General features: G+C 42.9%; 1 protein-coding gene across 3 annotated transcripts in view; it reads left to right on the top strand.

The window, feature by feature from the left end:
* PTPRR (protein tyrosine phosphatase receptor type R) overlaps positions 1-14404 on the top strand; it is a 103572-nt gene that overhangs the window by 66438 nt on the left and 22730 nt on the right. For 2 of the 3 annotated variants that reach the window (XM_053407107.1, XM_053407109.1), the window contains exons 4-6: positions 478-630; positions 2470-2580; positions 4556-4818. In XM_053407107.1, the coding sequence (XP_053263082.1) occupies positions 478-630; positions 2470-2580; positions 4556-4818 (527 nt within the window). The remainder of the gene's footprint in view (positions 1-477; positions 631-2469; positions 2581-4555; positions 4819-14404) is intronic. The other variant, XM_053407110.1, reaches the window with a different exon arrangement.

The following is a 14404-nucleotide window of genomic DNA, read 5'->3' as shown; positions in this document are numbered from 1 at the left end:
TGCACCATATTCCAGTATTCATGTGAATCTAGTAGTAGATTTGGGGTATTTGATTCTCTTGGATCCATGTGGAATTTAAATTCTAGGTCCTCAGGAATCTGTCTGCTTTAAAATAGACCCAGATAAGTCCCCATGGTTTTCTAGGTTTTTCCAGAGGCTCCTCTGCCCTGGTGTGTAGCAATGACTTCATCACTATGTACCCAGATTTGGAGACTTTTAAGCACAGCGTAAGGAAGAGGAAATTTAAAACATCTGAAGTGCCATTTGGATGTTCTAAATACCAACTGGACTCAGTTTGGTAGATATTCTACTTAATCCAATAATTCTGATTTGAACTAAGGGGAATTCACCCAGCTCTGGTCTCTCATGAACACTTGTAAGAAGAGCAAATCATAGAATCGTACCATGTTTTGTTATTAGTAGAGATTTTTTAGAGGTCCGCATCCTGCTTATATTTATCTTCTCCAATTCTGCTAGGGCAAGAAGAACTGTGTTGAGCTCTTTGTATCACCAGTAAACAGAAAAGGCGTTTCTGAGACACTACCGTCTGAAGAAGTCTTGAGATCTCTTAATATCAATGTGCTACACCACAGTTTATCCCAGTTTGGAATTACCGAAGTCTCTCCAGAGGTAAGCAATCATATCATGCTGCATCTCATTATTCAACACGCATCTCAAGTGTGCTCTTATTAAGCACTACCATTTCAAAAGGTAGTGATATAGTGCATAGCAGATAAATGTGCTCCTAGTCATGCCTAGATTCTAGCCTTAGTCAGATGTTTCCTATCCATTAGGCAGTGATGACAGATATGTCAATTTCAGTTCTCAGCGTCTAACTTTTTCAGTCTGAAGTTTGGTTTTTCACATTTTCACATCAGTTTGCAATTTTTTAAAAAGTCCTCATGAAAATTCGTCGCTGCAAATTTCTCCCAACATACACATTTTTGCAAAGCAGTTTTGTAATATACAGTGCTACCTTGGTTCTCAAACTCAATCCATTCTGAAAGTCAATTTGACTTCCCAAACATTTGAAAACCAAGGCACGGCTTCTGATTGGCTGATGGCCCCGGAAGCAATGTTGACAGCCGAAACGGACGTTCACAAACCGACCCTTACTTCCGGGTTTGCTGCATTTGGGAGACGATTTGTTCATCAACTAAGCCGTTTGGGAACCAAGGTACCACTGTAATGCGTTTTTGTGGATTATTTTCATTAATATATGCATTTATATGCATACATTACCCTAGCATTGTTCTGTACATTACTTGACTTGCAAACTGCATTGCAAAATTCAGAAAATTGTGAAGGTTGGCTACGTATTGTTTCAGCAAATGAGAATGAGGCAAGTTTGCATTTAAATGCAATCTGAATCAAATTTCTTTTCCATCACCACCTATGAAAAGGTCAGTGAGAAGCGAGCCCTGCTGCTTGAAACTGCTCATTGGCCACTTCCCCCAGCTGACACATAGCTGTCATTAACCAGCCTCCTTCAAACTGATGTTCATTGCATGTCATGGTGTGTGGTTGAGGCACACAGCAGCATTAAGGAGTGGTAGCAGCCCCACACATGTTCTTGGTGTGTTTAGTAACCACAGGTACCAAATGCAAGAAAGGGCCTTCTGATGTATATATTATGGGGGAAAGACCAAAGGCTCAGCCAGAAGGTAATCAAAACATTAACACAGAACTTCGTGGCACCTTAAAGCTTAGCTGTTTTGTTTTGACATGAGATTTTCAAGGCTTGTGATTAAAATTTTAGCTTATTTGAAACAAAGTGTACATCGTTTTGACTACCCAAATACGCATGCATACACTGCAATTGAAAAATGCAATTTAGCTTGAGCAAAAATTTAGTTCCACTCCATTTGAGGATATATCAACAGAGAAGAGCCTTGACTACTGAAAACTGAGTGCCTTGTGAAGCAGCATAATATAAAAGTTGGGTTAGATGCAGACTAAGTCAGGATTTTTATAACTTATCTTTCTTTGCTTATCAGCTGCCTCCTAAGATTTCATTTGCACCTGCTTTCAGTTCTCTATATGGTTCACAGATTAAGGTTGCCTTATATAGCTATTGAAGGAGTTGTGGGCGGAGATACAAAACAAGTCGACCGAAAGTTTAAGCAATTCCAGTTACCTTCTCACCTGCTGAACCTGGTGATTTCCAAGAAGGAATTAGACTTGGCTATATAACTTGACACAGTTTGATTCATGGGTAGAAAGACTTTTCCAGTGCTCACTAAGGAAGGTATAAAGTCTCCTTCTTAGACAGGTTAGGGTGGTTTTTGTATCGTATTTGTTAGAAGTGTGATTGGAACTGATTCATCCAAGCATTTTATATTATAGAAAAACACAGCAAAGATTTTTTTTAAAAAAACCTTCATATCTACCTGACAAGGGCTCTCAAGTGTGCAACCAGAACAGTGTAATTACATTTTGTTTTGCTTTTGTGTTTTTATAAAATCAAAGAAAAACGTCTTGCAAGGCAAGCACGAATCGGGTAAACTCTGGAGCAAAGAAGGATTTTATGCTGTCATCATATTTCTGAGCATCTTTGTTATCATTGTGACATGTCTGATGGTAAGTCTGTTTCTTTACATTTTCTTTAGCTCATGCTTGTCTCAAAAGCCCAAGCGGCAGATTTGTGCCAGAAGTATTTACATAATGCAGTCCAGTCTTTAAACCACTAACAAAAAGCAATAAAAAATTATGCACAGCCAGACTTGATGTAAGCTGGGTGTTTGCATCTGGAACGACTAAAGCTTTTCTGCAGCTGACTTGAAAACGGCTTGCGCCTCACATTTATTTTGTAAGGGGTAGAGCATGTGTGCTTACTTACACCCAGCGTTGCTGAGCATGAGGAGCCCTCCTCAAAAATCAGTAAGCGTTCTTCTCTATGGGGAGAAAGAGTAGAACAGATGACATCCAGCCCATCGGTCCTTCTACTAAACAGCTGATTTGTGTGTACTTACTGCTTTTTGGAGAAAGCTTCACAGATGAAGGCTATGTAGCTCGACTGGTGGAGAGAAACCATGGGTGATATTTTCCCACTCAGGGTTGAGCTATTGAAGTTAGTTGTTAATTAGATTCGAAGGCTCTACTCTGACTAGGACGTGCTGAAGACCACCCTATGCAGCACTCTTTGCATAGACCATTCTTCATTCAGCTGGGGGGGGGGAAGAGGGCAGAGGGTAGATTAGGAGCCCTTTGAAGGGAAGTTTTTAATGTTTGATGTTTTTAATATTCTGTTGGTAGCCTCCCAGAGTGGCTGGGCAGGCCCAACCAGATGGGCGGGGTATTATTATTATTATTATTATTATTATTATTATTATTATTATTGGATCTACTGGTTCAAAGTAGCATCGGAGCTACTTTGCTTGGTTGGTTGCAGGTTGTTTTGGGCAATTAAAGTGAATTAGCAAATATAATAAATATATAATAAATAATAGTAATGAAGTATATCGTCAAATGTTTATTATTCCCAACTGCTAAACACCAAAAATGCCCCCACCTTTTCATTTATGCTCATGAAATAAAGGAAGTTGGGGGCAGGGAGCAGGGAGCAGAAGTAGATTTTTCTGTGCAAGGATAATGCAGTTCTCATACTCCAAACAAAATCCCGGGCTAATAATTCTTAATTGAAAATGTCTATTTTTTGCATCCCATTCTGGTTGCTGGATCTTGAGGTTCTACTACTAAAAAAAGCAATGTAGATTCCACATGCCTGAAATCTGCTGACTCCCGAGCTGGGGGGTATTCGTGCAGAATCTTTTGTATATATGTCCCTTAGATGGATTGGAGTGGTTACATTTTTTGAAGTGTATGCTAGGAGTATTTAAGAGTTAAATGGGAACCTAGATTGTAATAAATCTATAGATTCTGTGGGTCCTGGTGTGGGAGTAAGGTCCATTGAACTGAATGGGGCTTACTACTGAATAGACAAGCATAAGATTGCACCATTGAGAGGTATGGGGCACTGTGCAAGATTGCTGTTTGAAGGAAAGGATCAATCTTTTGATATGTTTTATACATTCTGCCCCAATGTTTCTTTTCTTTGCAATAATTCTGGTTCAGTTACTTCCCTCTGTATCTCATTTATCTTTTTCAAAAAGCAACTGAAATGATAGATATTGGCATGAAGATGATTCCCAAAGAACCCTCAGCTGCAGACAATACAAACTGAGGTTTATTTACAGGAAGTGCTGAGTATTCTGGTCTCATCCCTACCATACATTTAAAGCACATTGCATGCACATTTTAAACACGTGGCTTCATCCCAAAGGATCCTGGGAAATGCAGTTTACCCTTCACAGAGCTACATTTGTTAGCACTTTAAACAAACTACAGTTTCCATGATACTTTGGGGGGGGGAACTATGTGCTTTAAATGTGGGTGTGACCTCTTTTGAAAAGACTCTGTAGCACAAAATGCTCATTTTAAAATATTGCCACTGACATTCTTTGCCATTGAGTGATGCCTTGTTTAATCCAGTTTGTCTCTCTCCCCCCCCCCCCGAACTTAAGATAAAATCAGCTCTTCTCTCTGTTTTCAATAGGTCCTGTACCGACTGAAAGAGAAAATACAATTTTCGGTGAGACAAGATAAGAACAAGAAACAGGAAATACACCTTTCATCCATCCCACTGCAGAGAACTCCGTCTGAGTACAAGGCAGCAAACAGAATGGTCCAGCCCGAACCGGCTCCTAAAGCTGTGAATGTCATAGTAGATCCACAAGGGCAATGTGCTCCTGAGATCAAGCCCACACTTTCAACCAGCCCATCGCCTTTCAAGATCAAGTCAGTGGGGCTTCAAGAAAGGTAGGCTTACACCCCTCCAGATGCAGTTTCCCATTGTTCCCCTTTGCGGTTATAAGCAAGTGAGACAAGTGATGTGGCCCTGCAGATGTTGTTGTGCTCCTCTTGCCATCAGTCCCAGCCAAGCAGGAGCAGAGATGATGGGAGCTTATTCATTCATTCCATTTGTATGCTGTCCATCTACCCAAACGCTCTGGGACTTGTGCTCCAGCAAGATGCAGAAGGCCACAGGTTGCCCCCCCCCCCGCTATAAAGGAAGTTATTTTCTGAGTACTTTGGAGATTATAATTTGCACTTAAACTGCCAAGTATTGAAATAATGTTTGGAATCAGTAAAGGTAAAAAAAAAAAAAAAGGTTGGAAGCTTCCAAAGAGGAAAACAAACATGCTTTGAATCCGCAATGTGATCTTTTTGGATTGAGTGGTTAATTTCATCATTTTGCTTTCCTGTGTTTATGTCCTGGCCTCAGTTGCAGCACATCTGCTGGAAAGCCATCAATTAGAAACATACCTTCTAGTGCAAGCACTTTTCATAAATCATCAATATGCTGCGCAGTGACTCTTGTTGGCTAAAGTGCCTAAGTCCAGCTAGCAGACAAAAGAAAGATGCAAAGAGCATGCAGGCAACAGAAGCGAGGCAGGAGGGTGGGTGGGTGCTCAAAAATATTGTTATTTAAGAGCATTGCTGTTTAGGAAGAACAGATTCCTTTTAAACAACAGCATCTCACCAATAGATGCATTTTCATCAAAGGTATGTCAGAAATTGCAACAGTGTACAGGATGTGTTCTGAATACTTAAAAGGGCTTCCCTTTTGTTCAAATAAAGGAGTCCTGCTGGTTTCTCTGTGCAATAAAATAGTCAACAGTGAAGAAAGGCCATTGGTTCTCAAGAGGGAAATGGAAATTCTACAGATATGCCCAGGTTGCATGGATATCTGTACCTGGATGGGGAACCGTAAGCAAGTGATATATGTATAAGGTAAAGGTAAAGGAACCCCTGACCATTAGGTCCAGTCGTGGCCGACTCTGGGGTTGCGGCGCTCCTCTCGCTTTATTGGCCAAGGGAGCCGACGTACAGCTTCCGGGTCATGTGGCCACCATGACTAAGCCACTTCTGGCGAACCAGAGCAGCGCACGGAAACGCCGTTTACCTTCCCGCCGGAGTGGTACCTATTTATCTACTTACACTTTGACGTGCTTTCAAACTGCTAGGTTGGCAGGAGCAGGGACCAAGCAACGGGAGCTCACCCTGTCACGGGGATTCAAACTGCTGACCTTCTGATTGGCAAGTCCTAGGCTCTGTGGCCAGCTTCCACCAATCAGCTGTTTTGGAGAGAGACCCAATCAATCAGGAGAAAGATGGGTTGCTGGCTTTGGTACCCCATCACTACTGCCTCTCCTTTCCCTGCCAAAAAGCTAGTAAATGGAGATCTGCTCAGTTGGATTAGAACCATTATGTATTTAGTGATCCCAAAGGTTCTTTTGAGATCTTGAAATCTGCACATAAATGTAGTAGTCTATCACAATCTCTCTGGATTACTGAGCTGCAGATAGACGCAAATTTTGTTTAAAGAGAACAGAGTAAGATCCCCCCCCCCTTTCAGACGTCATGTGGTTTTCTTCCTCTGGAGCAACTACAGTTCTGGCCAAGTCATTATTTTTACAAGCTGGAGAGGGATTATTAGCAGGCCCATGCCCCAGGTATACACGCTAGAGGCATAAATCCTTTTGCTTATAAAGGTGGCCCCTTTGACATTTGTTGAAAACATTGCTATTATTATCATGTTCATAAAGTGTTCTTCAAAGTGCCCTGCTTCCTGCCTCTCCACCCCAGATCGGTCTTAAAATATAGCTTAGGGTGGGCTTTTGATCCTTACAGAACATTTTGCTCCCCTTAACACACTTCAATATGAAATAGCACTCTGACAAAGTCTGAAACAGGTGTGCAGAATTCTAGCTAATATGGGATATATGATATGAGCAGACAGATCTCTACTGCATTGTTGAACAATTCATACCTGAATTGGGTGGGGAGCAGCTGAGAGAACTAAGCGAATCAGGTGTCAGTGTGAAATAGTTTTCTCATACATGACATTGTCTGTGCGGTGAAGAAAAAAGGACATGTCTGCCCCCCAAAAATGTGTACTATGTTTGCTCCCAACATCTCTCTCAACCATTCTCCATTGGTGAATAAGAAAATAAATAGCATTGGGAAGGAGAGATTTGGGGGGGGGTGAAATTCTCATGGATGAGGTGCAGGGGTTTAGATTATTGTAAGCTATCCTTATAGTACCTCTTCAAGGTAGGACAGTTTAGCATCCCACACATTGCAGATGCAGGCTGAGGTGATGGCGACTTGCCTAAGGCTTCTCACAGTGCAGTCCTACACATGTCTACTCAAAAGTAAGCCCCATTGAGATCAATGGGTTCAGCTCCCTGGTCAGTGTGATGGGGATTGTCATTCGTCACCAACGTAAAGTTTGAACCAGGAACATCTTGCCCTGAAATTCACATTCTCAGACAGTGTGTGAGACAACCAGACAAATACTGATGTCTGAAAAATCGAAAGTAGGAAATATCAAGTGGATATAATCTAATGGACAATCACAGTCCCAACACATTATCCTAACTATTTTTGAGCAGCTTCAATGCTGTGCAAAATGCCACCGTGTACAGTGGCGAAAACATCGTTAATCAGGATTATGCCACATCTTTCATTATACTACCAGGCATTAGTTCTTCTAGAAGCTTCCTGATTATTAGCAATATTTTGTGAGCTCACTAAATTCACTCTGGAGTATTATTTAAGTGCATATGGTGTGGGCTGAGAACTTGCCATAGAGTTCTCCCTGGTGTAGGCATGATGCTGTTGCTTGATGGATAGTGACATCTAGCGGAAGAAGAGAATATTGTCAGTGGATCTTCTGTTCCATCTGTTACAAATTCTTGTAAGAGTTCATTCGAGAAATTAGAATGTGCCCTCTGGTGGCAATCCTTCTGCTTTAACCAGCTCAGTAGTCTGTTTATATTTCTCTTTCACTATAGTGTGGCCTAATATTACTATCATAAGAGAAGTTACTGGGTAGTAGCAATCTGGGGAAAGGTCTCTCCGCCCCATGTATGTGTATTTGTTTGGGGGTGTTGTTGTTGTTTAGTCATTTAGTCGTATCCGACTCTTCATGACCCCATGGACCAGAGCACGCCAGGCACTCCTGTGTTCCACTGCCTTCCGCAGTTTGGTCAAACTCATGTTGGTAGCTTCGAGAACACTGGCCAACCATCTCATCCTCTGTCGTCCCCTTCTCCTTGTGCCCTCAATCTTTCCCAGCATCAGGGTCTTTTCCAGGGAGTCTTCTCTTCTCATGAGGTGGCCAAAGTATTGGAGTCTCAGCTTCAGGATCTGTCCTTCCAGTGAGCACTCAGGGCTGATTGGGGGTAATGATAATTTTATTCTCTAGTGTTCACAGAGGAAATCTGGCATTGGCAATATTGATCTCTACACAGTGAAAAAGAGAGTGGATAATAGGATGCATGTCTTCAGCAACCATTCCTAAGTGGTACCAACTGATCTCTGTGGATTCCATTGGCTACAGATCAGGAAGCAGCCCGTTACACTGGCGCAAAGCAAGATACAGCATTGACTGGGGTCGTTCCCCCTTCTTAGACTTGCCTTTGCTTCACCTGTTCCCCTGGGCCTTGGCTAGCTTGGTAAAGTTAAAGGTAAAGGGACCCCTGACCATTAGGTCCAGTCGCGGCCGACTCTGGGGTTGCAGCACTCATCTCGCTTTATTGGCCGAGGGAGCCGGCGTACAGCTTCCGGGTCATGTGGCCAGCATGACTAAGCCACTTCTGGTGAACTAGAGCAGCGCACGGAAACGCCATTTACCTTCCCGCCAGAGCGGTACCTATTTATCTACTTGCACTTTGACGTGCTTTCGAACTGCTAGGTTGGCAGGAGCAGGGACCGAGCAACGGGAGCTCACCCCGTCGCGGGGATTCGAACCGCCGACCTTCCGATTGGCAAGCCCTAGGCTCTGTGGTTTAACCCACAGTGCCACCCATGTCCTTCGGCTAGCTTACCCTTGTTCGTATATCTTGGGGTAGGGAGAGAGAGAGAGAGAGAGAGAGAGAGAGAGAGAGAGAGAACGCGCTAAAGCAGTTAAAGAGGTGGTCAACCTTTTCAAGATCAAGGATCAAGTTCCCACTGGAGAAAGTGCCTAGAGATGCTGCAGGCCTCAAGACAGCCCCGTCCCCAATGCCTGCCTAGGCTTACTGATCCCAGGAGGGCAACATGCCCCACTCTTCCTTGTAATTCTAATTAGATTATCTAAATACCACAGACTGGTGTCATTTATGGGTTTATCCTCTCGCATTTCACGTGTTTTTATTTTTCAAACACAGATGTTAATGACTGAGGCTGCAATCCTAACCCCACTTACCTGGGAGTAAGCTTTATTGCTCAATAGGACTTTGAATAGACATGGGATTGTATCCAAGGTTAGTGGACCCATTGGAATTAATGGACATGGCTAACTTAGGTCTGTTAATTTCAATTGATCTACTCTCAGTAGAACTTAGTTGGCTGCAACCCATTATTAGGATTGCCCTGCAATTTGGGGAAATCTGTACTAGACCTAAAAGTCAGGGGCCCCTTTACTTTTACCTTTATATGTTACAATATGGGGAGCAGTGCTGGATTTACGTATAAGCTAAGCAAGCTATAGCTTAGCACCCCACTCTTTTGGGGGGGGCTTCCCAAAAAAATAAAGGGGAAAAAACTTGGATGTACATTTCCAAAATATAAGATAAAAACACAAATAAAATAAAACCTACATACAGCAACAGTGTTTTGTGCTGTGTAGGCACCTATTTGTTATGTGCAAATGGCTTTAGATACCCATTAGGTCCATAAATTACCATATAGCATATATTCAACACAAAACAGCGACAATTTGTTGTTGACAAAGGACAGCTGGACATATAGAGGGCCCCATTACCTTCCGTAGCTTAGGGCCTCATCCAACCTAAATCCAGCCCTGGTGGGAAGCCCTATTAATGCACAGGCATGTGCAGCCTCTAAGTGCATTCGGTTCAGCAGGTATAGACTAGGCTGGAAAAGGCCACCATTCACCTGTGACAAGCTATCTGCTTTTTCAAATACTTCTGTGGGAAAAAAGCAGGGCCTCAAGTGTTTCTTCTGCTCTCATACCTTTTAGGTACTGATAAATTCCTTCCTTTCTAATATTTAATTAATTGAGCAGAATTGCTGGCTTAAGTATCGCTGCTTGTGCTATTTATAACCTAATTATTATTAAACATTTCCTGCCTTTATGGTTCAGCATTCTGTTAATGGACTTTCGGGCATTGTGTAGCTCTCTGCAATTTGAATAATGAAACCGAGCCAGTGTTTGTGGATGGTTTCACAAGCATGAGAACCTAATATATATTTACAGGAAGGGATCTGGAATTTCCTGGCCGAAATACACAGCTTTGCATAGATTTGGAGGATAAATTTACTCCATTGTGTTGAGATGAATATGCCTTTCTTTGTGCTTAATATAACCCTTAGGCATTTGCTTTCAGGGAAATGTCAGTAACAATTGTTTAAACCAGAAGCTTAGGATAACCCCCCCAAAAAAGTTGTTTCAGAAGAGTATTTCAAAGACTGGACACAATGGAGGGGAGAGTGCTGTGGTTTAGTTATTTATAAAAATGTTTGTATACCACAGTTTCATTTGAAAATTTCAACATAGTATGCAACAATTATAATACCATAAAAAGCAGCACAAAAGCGACCCCACCAGGTTCCTATCAATGCCCAATGCCTTAGCCAAGCCTATTCTTTCCTGTAATCAATAAAGTTAATTTAACCCAGTACCAGTCTCCTATGACATTATTGTAGCCCTCCCTTCTCCTGCCATAACCATTATGCACCTGTGCCGGCAATTATAATACCATTAAAAAAACAAAAATTAAACTGTATCACCAGCTAACTGTTATTGGGGTGGGGGTTCATCATCTGCATACGTCAGGCAGCGAAGAAACATTTCCAGCAAACATTCCAGAATTACTGTAGAATGCATTTGCTGAATCTCTCTTGGAAGAGGATTCCACAGGAGTGAGTCAGTAACGCAGAAGGCTTGGTTTCATGTTGATGTCAAATGAGCCCCACCAAGATGGGGGCAACCCATGATGCTTTTGCAGATGATAGTGATTGAGCTGGGATTTAAGGGTTCAGGCAGTCCTTAAGGTACCCTGTTCTTATGGATTAGATCAGGGTTTCCCAATCTTGGGTCTCCAGCTGTTGTTGGACTACAAATCCCATCATCCCTAGCTAGCAGGAGCAGTGGTCAGGGAGGATGGGAATTGTAGTCCAAAAACAGCTGGAGACCCAAGGTTGGGAAACCCCAGTTTTAGATCATTCCTCTTGAGTATTGAAACTCTCTACAGTTTGTGCATTTGGTGGGCTTATGAAATGCCCCATGTGCAAAGAGATGTCCATGCCTAGGGCTCCTCCATGCAAGGGGAGTCTCCTGACTAGTCCAGGATTCCTCCTATCATGAAACAGCCAGATGTGAGGCCAGTGGGTGCATGTAGCTGACATGCATGACATCAGCAGGGGTCATGCTAACTACCACAACCCCACAAGCCCCTCGCACATATATTCACCACACGAAAAACCTTAAGACAAAGTAATTAGAAATATCCTAATTTAGGGAAGTGAATTTAAAAGAAGCTAAAGTTTTAAGTAGGCATTTTCTCTTGATTCACAATGCAGCTATTTCAGTCTGAGGGGAACAAACATCAGGTTAGTATCTTCAGGGCCGAAATACAACTGTTTGTGACAGTAAATCAGGAACAGGGAACTTGAGGCTCTGGAGGTGTTTTGTTGGACTACAACTCCCATCAGCTGCAGCCAGCATGGCCAATGGTCAGGGATGATGGGGGCTGTTGTCTAGAGGGCCCCAACCCTGCAGTAAATATTCACAACAGAGACTTCATATATTTACAACAGGAAGCTCTTTCCACTGAACACAGAGCACTGTCTTTTTTGTTGTACGCTATGGCCTATACCAAAGGAGATCTTCCACCTTTCCTAAGAAACAATGTTCAAAAGAGCTCATAAACTGTGGTTATATTTTGGATTAGACAACTCCCAAGAGACACTCCGTTTTTATGACAATTCTACTTACAGCATCAGCATCTCCAGAGTCAAATAAATCTGCAGTTGCCTCCACACTAATACAAAGCCTTTTATGTAAATTAGGCCAGTGTTTTGTTTTGCTTTTCTTCCTAAGAGAAGCGTAAGCATATTGCAGGCTCACAGTTCTTATCATGGCCTGATTCTTGTTGCAGTCGTTGCTACTGGTTTTAGCTTGTACACAGGAAACTGCAGTGCCAATCAATATCATTCCCAAGGTGACAGGAAACCTTCTTCAGTCAGTTGTTGATTGCGCTTGTCTTTGCTGCACCACCCATTACATTTATTCCCTTTGGCTGAACTTAAGACAGATTAATCACTGGCTGACATCTGGCAGACAGTTTTGGTAGCTTGTCAGTGATTTGTCTCAGTGGCTTGTTAAAAGGTTCCTTGTATTTATAAGTGGCTGGGGGTGAGAGGAAGGGAAGGAGCAATAGCTTAGACTGCAACGTAGGGCCCACTTATCTAGGAGTAAGCCCCATTGAACTCAATAAGTCTTATTTCTGACACGAGAGCACTAAAATAGTTTTCAAAGAGTTTAGAATTTTCCGTTCCCCCAACATTTTAGGAGGATGAATAGTGTCAATCTGTGGCTATGCAGCATTAAGAAAACCAGGGTGTGTGAATGCAGTTAAATGCATGTACAAATTAAATAATTGTTCAGTCTGTATTGGTCTGCCTTGCTCACTTTAAGCTCCCAATTGTTCCTCTGAAGCCCCACCCTAACCCTCCCCACAGCAAATAATGGTCTCATCAGCTTTTGAATGCAGAAAATCCCAGGTACAGCCCTGGGATTTTCCAGGATTTTCCCAGCATCTCCAGGCAAGACTGGGACTGTCCCTTGTCTGAAACCCTAGAGAGCCTCAGAGTGTGGACACTGCTGAGCTAGCTAGACCATGGATCTGACTTGGTATACAGCAGCACCCCTGGTTCTTCATCAACCAGGCTAACACCAGCCTTGATGGCAGGCTGTATGGGGAGGGCAAGCCTGACTATGCACCTCAGCAGATACATTGCATACCGGTGTGTTCTGCATACAAATACATGATTCCTTGTGGAATCATTATCAGCAAAGGATACTTTTGTCCTTGCTGCATCTGAGAGCACTGTTCTGGTGCTTTACCTTTCCATGTAGGAATGAACAGCAACCAGTCACTTAATACAAGGGGAAAGTAAAAGCATGCACTCAGGGCCACTGCTAATGTGGTGACTCCAGTCATTGAGAATCAAGTCCTCTCCTAACCACACAGACCATCTGATTTGTGTTTCTTGTGCACAATAGATGGGGAACCCTCCAACTCTCAGCATCCCTGACTATTGAGTCACACTGATTGGTGCTGATGGGATAACTATCTGGAGGGCTATAGATTCCCAGTCCCTATGCTAGAGAGTGATGGACCAGCAGGAGAGCAGTACAAAATGTTGGGAAGTTGATAGGGATGTGAGGGTGTGGGTGTGGGTGTGCACACACACACACACACAGCGAGAGGCATGAATCTTGGGGGGAGGGTTTACTGTCAATGTTTCATCTGAAAATATGGTTTACATGATAACATTCCAGTTCGATGGTAGAACTAATTGACAGGAAAAGATGGGAGGCTGTCTAAGCGTTCAGTTTTGAACAGTCAGTTCCCGTTGCTCAGCAGCACAGCCTTATCGAGGGAAGTACAGGAGTGAATTGGCAGTACTTTAGAAAGCCTGATTAAAAGAGGGAAAGCTGAAATTGCTCTCATGTCAGCTGTTTCCCTGCACAGGATGTTGAGCGATTCCTGTCCCAACCAGATACTGATTGCTTAAAACTTAAGTCTAGAAGTACTTGTCGAAATCATTTCCTTCATTTTTTTTATTTTTTAAATTTTTTTTATTTTGAGATGATAAAGTCTGAATGAGTGACTTGGAGTGTGAAGTTGGGGATTGAAGATGCTGGGCAGTTCATGAGTCATAGAATCAACAGGGTTGAAAGGGAGCCACAAAGATCATCCAGTTGAATCCTCTGCCAATGCAAGAAACGCATGACTACCACATCCCTGGTGGGTGACCATTGAGCCACAGCTTTAAACCAAGGCAGTCTGTGTGGCCTAAGTAATACAGCTGCCTAAGTAATGTGGTCCCACTTCCCTTAACCTTTTTAACCTTTAAAGCCCTATACGGCCTAGGACCCTTGCACCTACGGGACCACCTCTCCTGGTATGTCCCCCGGAGGACCTTATGGTCTTCAAACAAAAACACCTTGGAGGTCCCGAGCCACAGAGAGGTTAGGCTGGCCTCAACCAGAGCCAGGGCTTTTTCGGCTGTGGCCCCGATCTGGTGGAACGCTTTGTCACAAGAGACTAGGGCCCTGCGGGACTTGACATCCTTCCGCAGGGCCTGCAAGACAGAGCTGTTCCAC

Source organism: Podarcis raffonei, chromosome 10, assembly GCF_027172205.1.
Source record: "Podarcis raffonei isolate rPodRaf1 chromosome 10, rPodRaf1.pri, whole genome shotgun sequence".
NCBI classification, from domain to species: Eukaryota; Metazoa; Chordata; class Lepidosauria; order Squamata; family Lacertidae; genus Podarcis; species Podarcis raffonei.
Note: the sequence above shows the minus strand (reverse complement) of the source record. Positions and strands in the feature narration are given on the sequence as shown.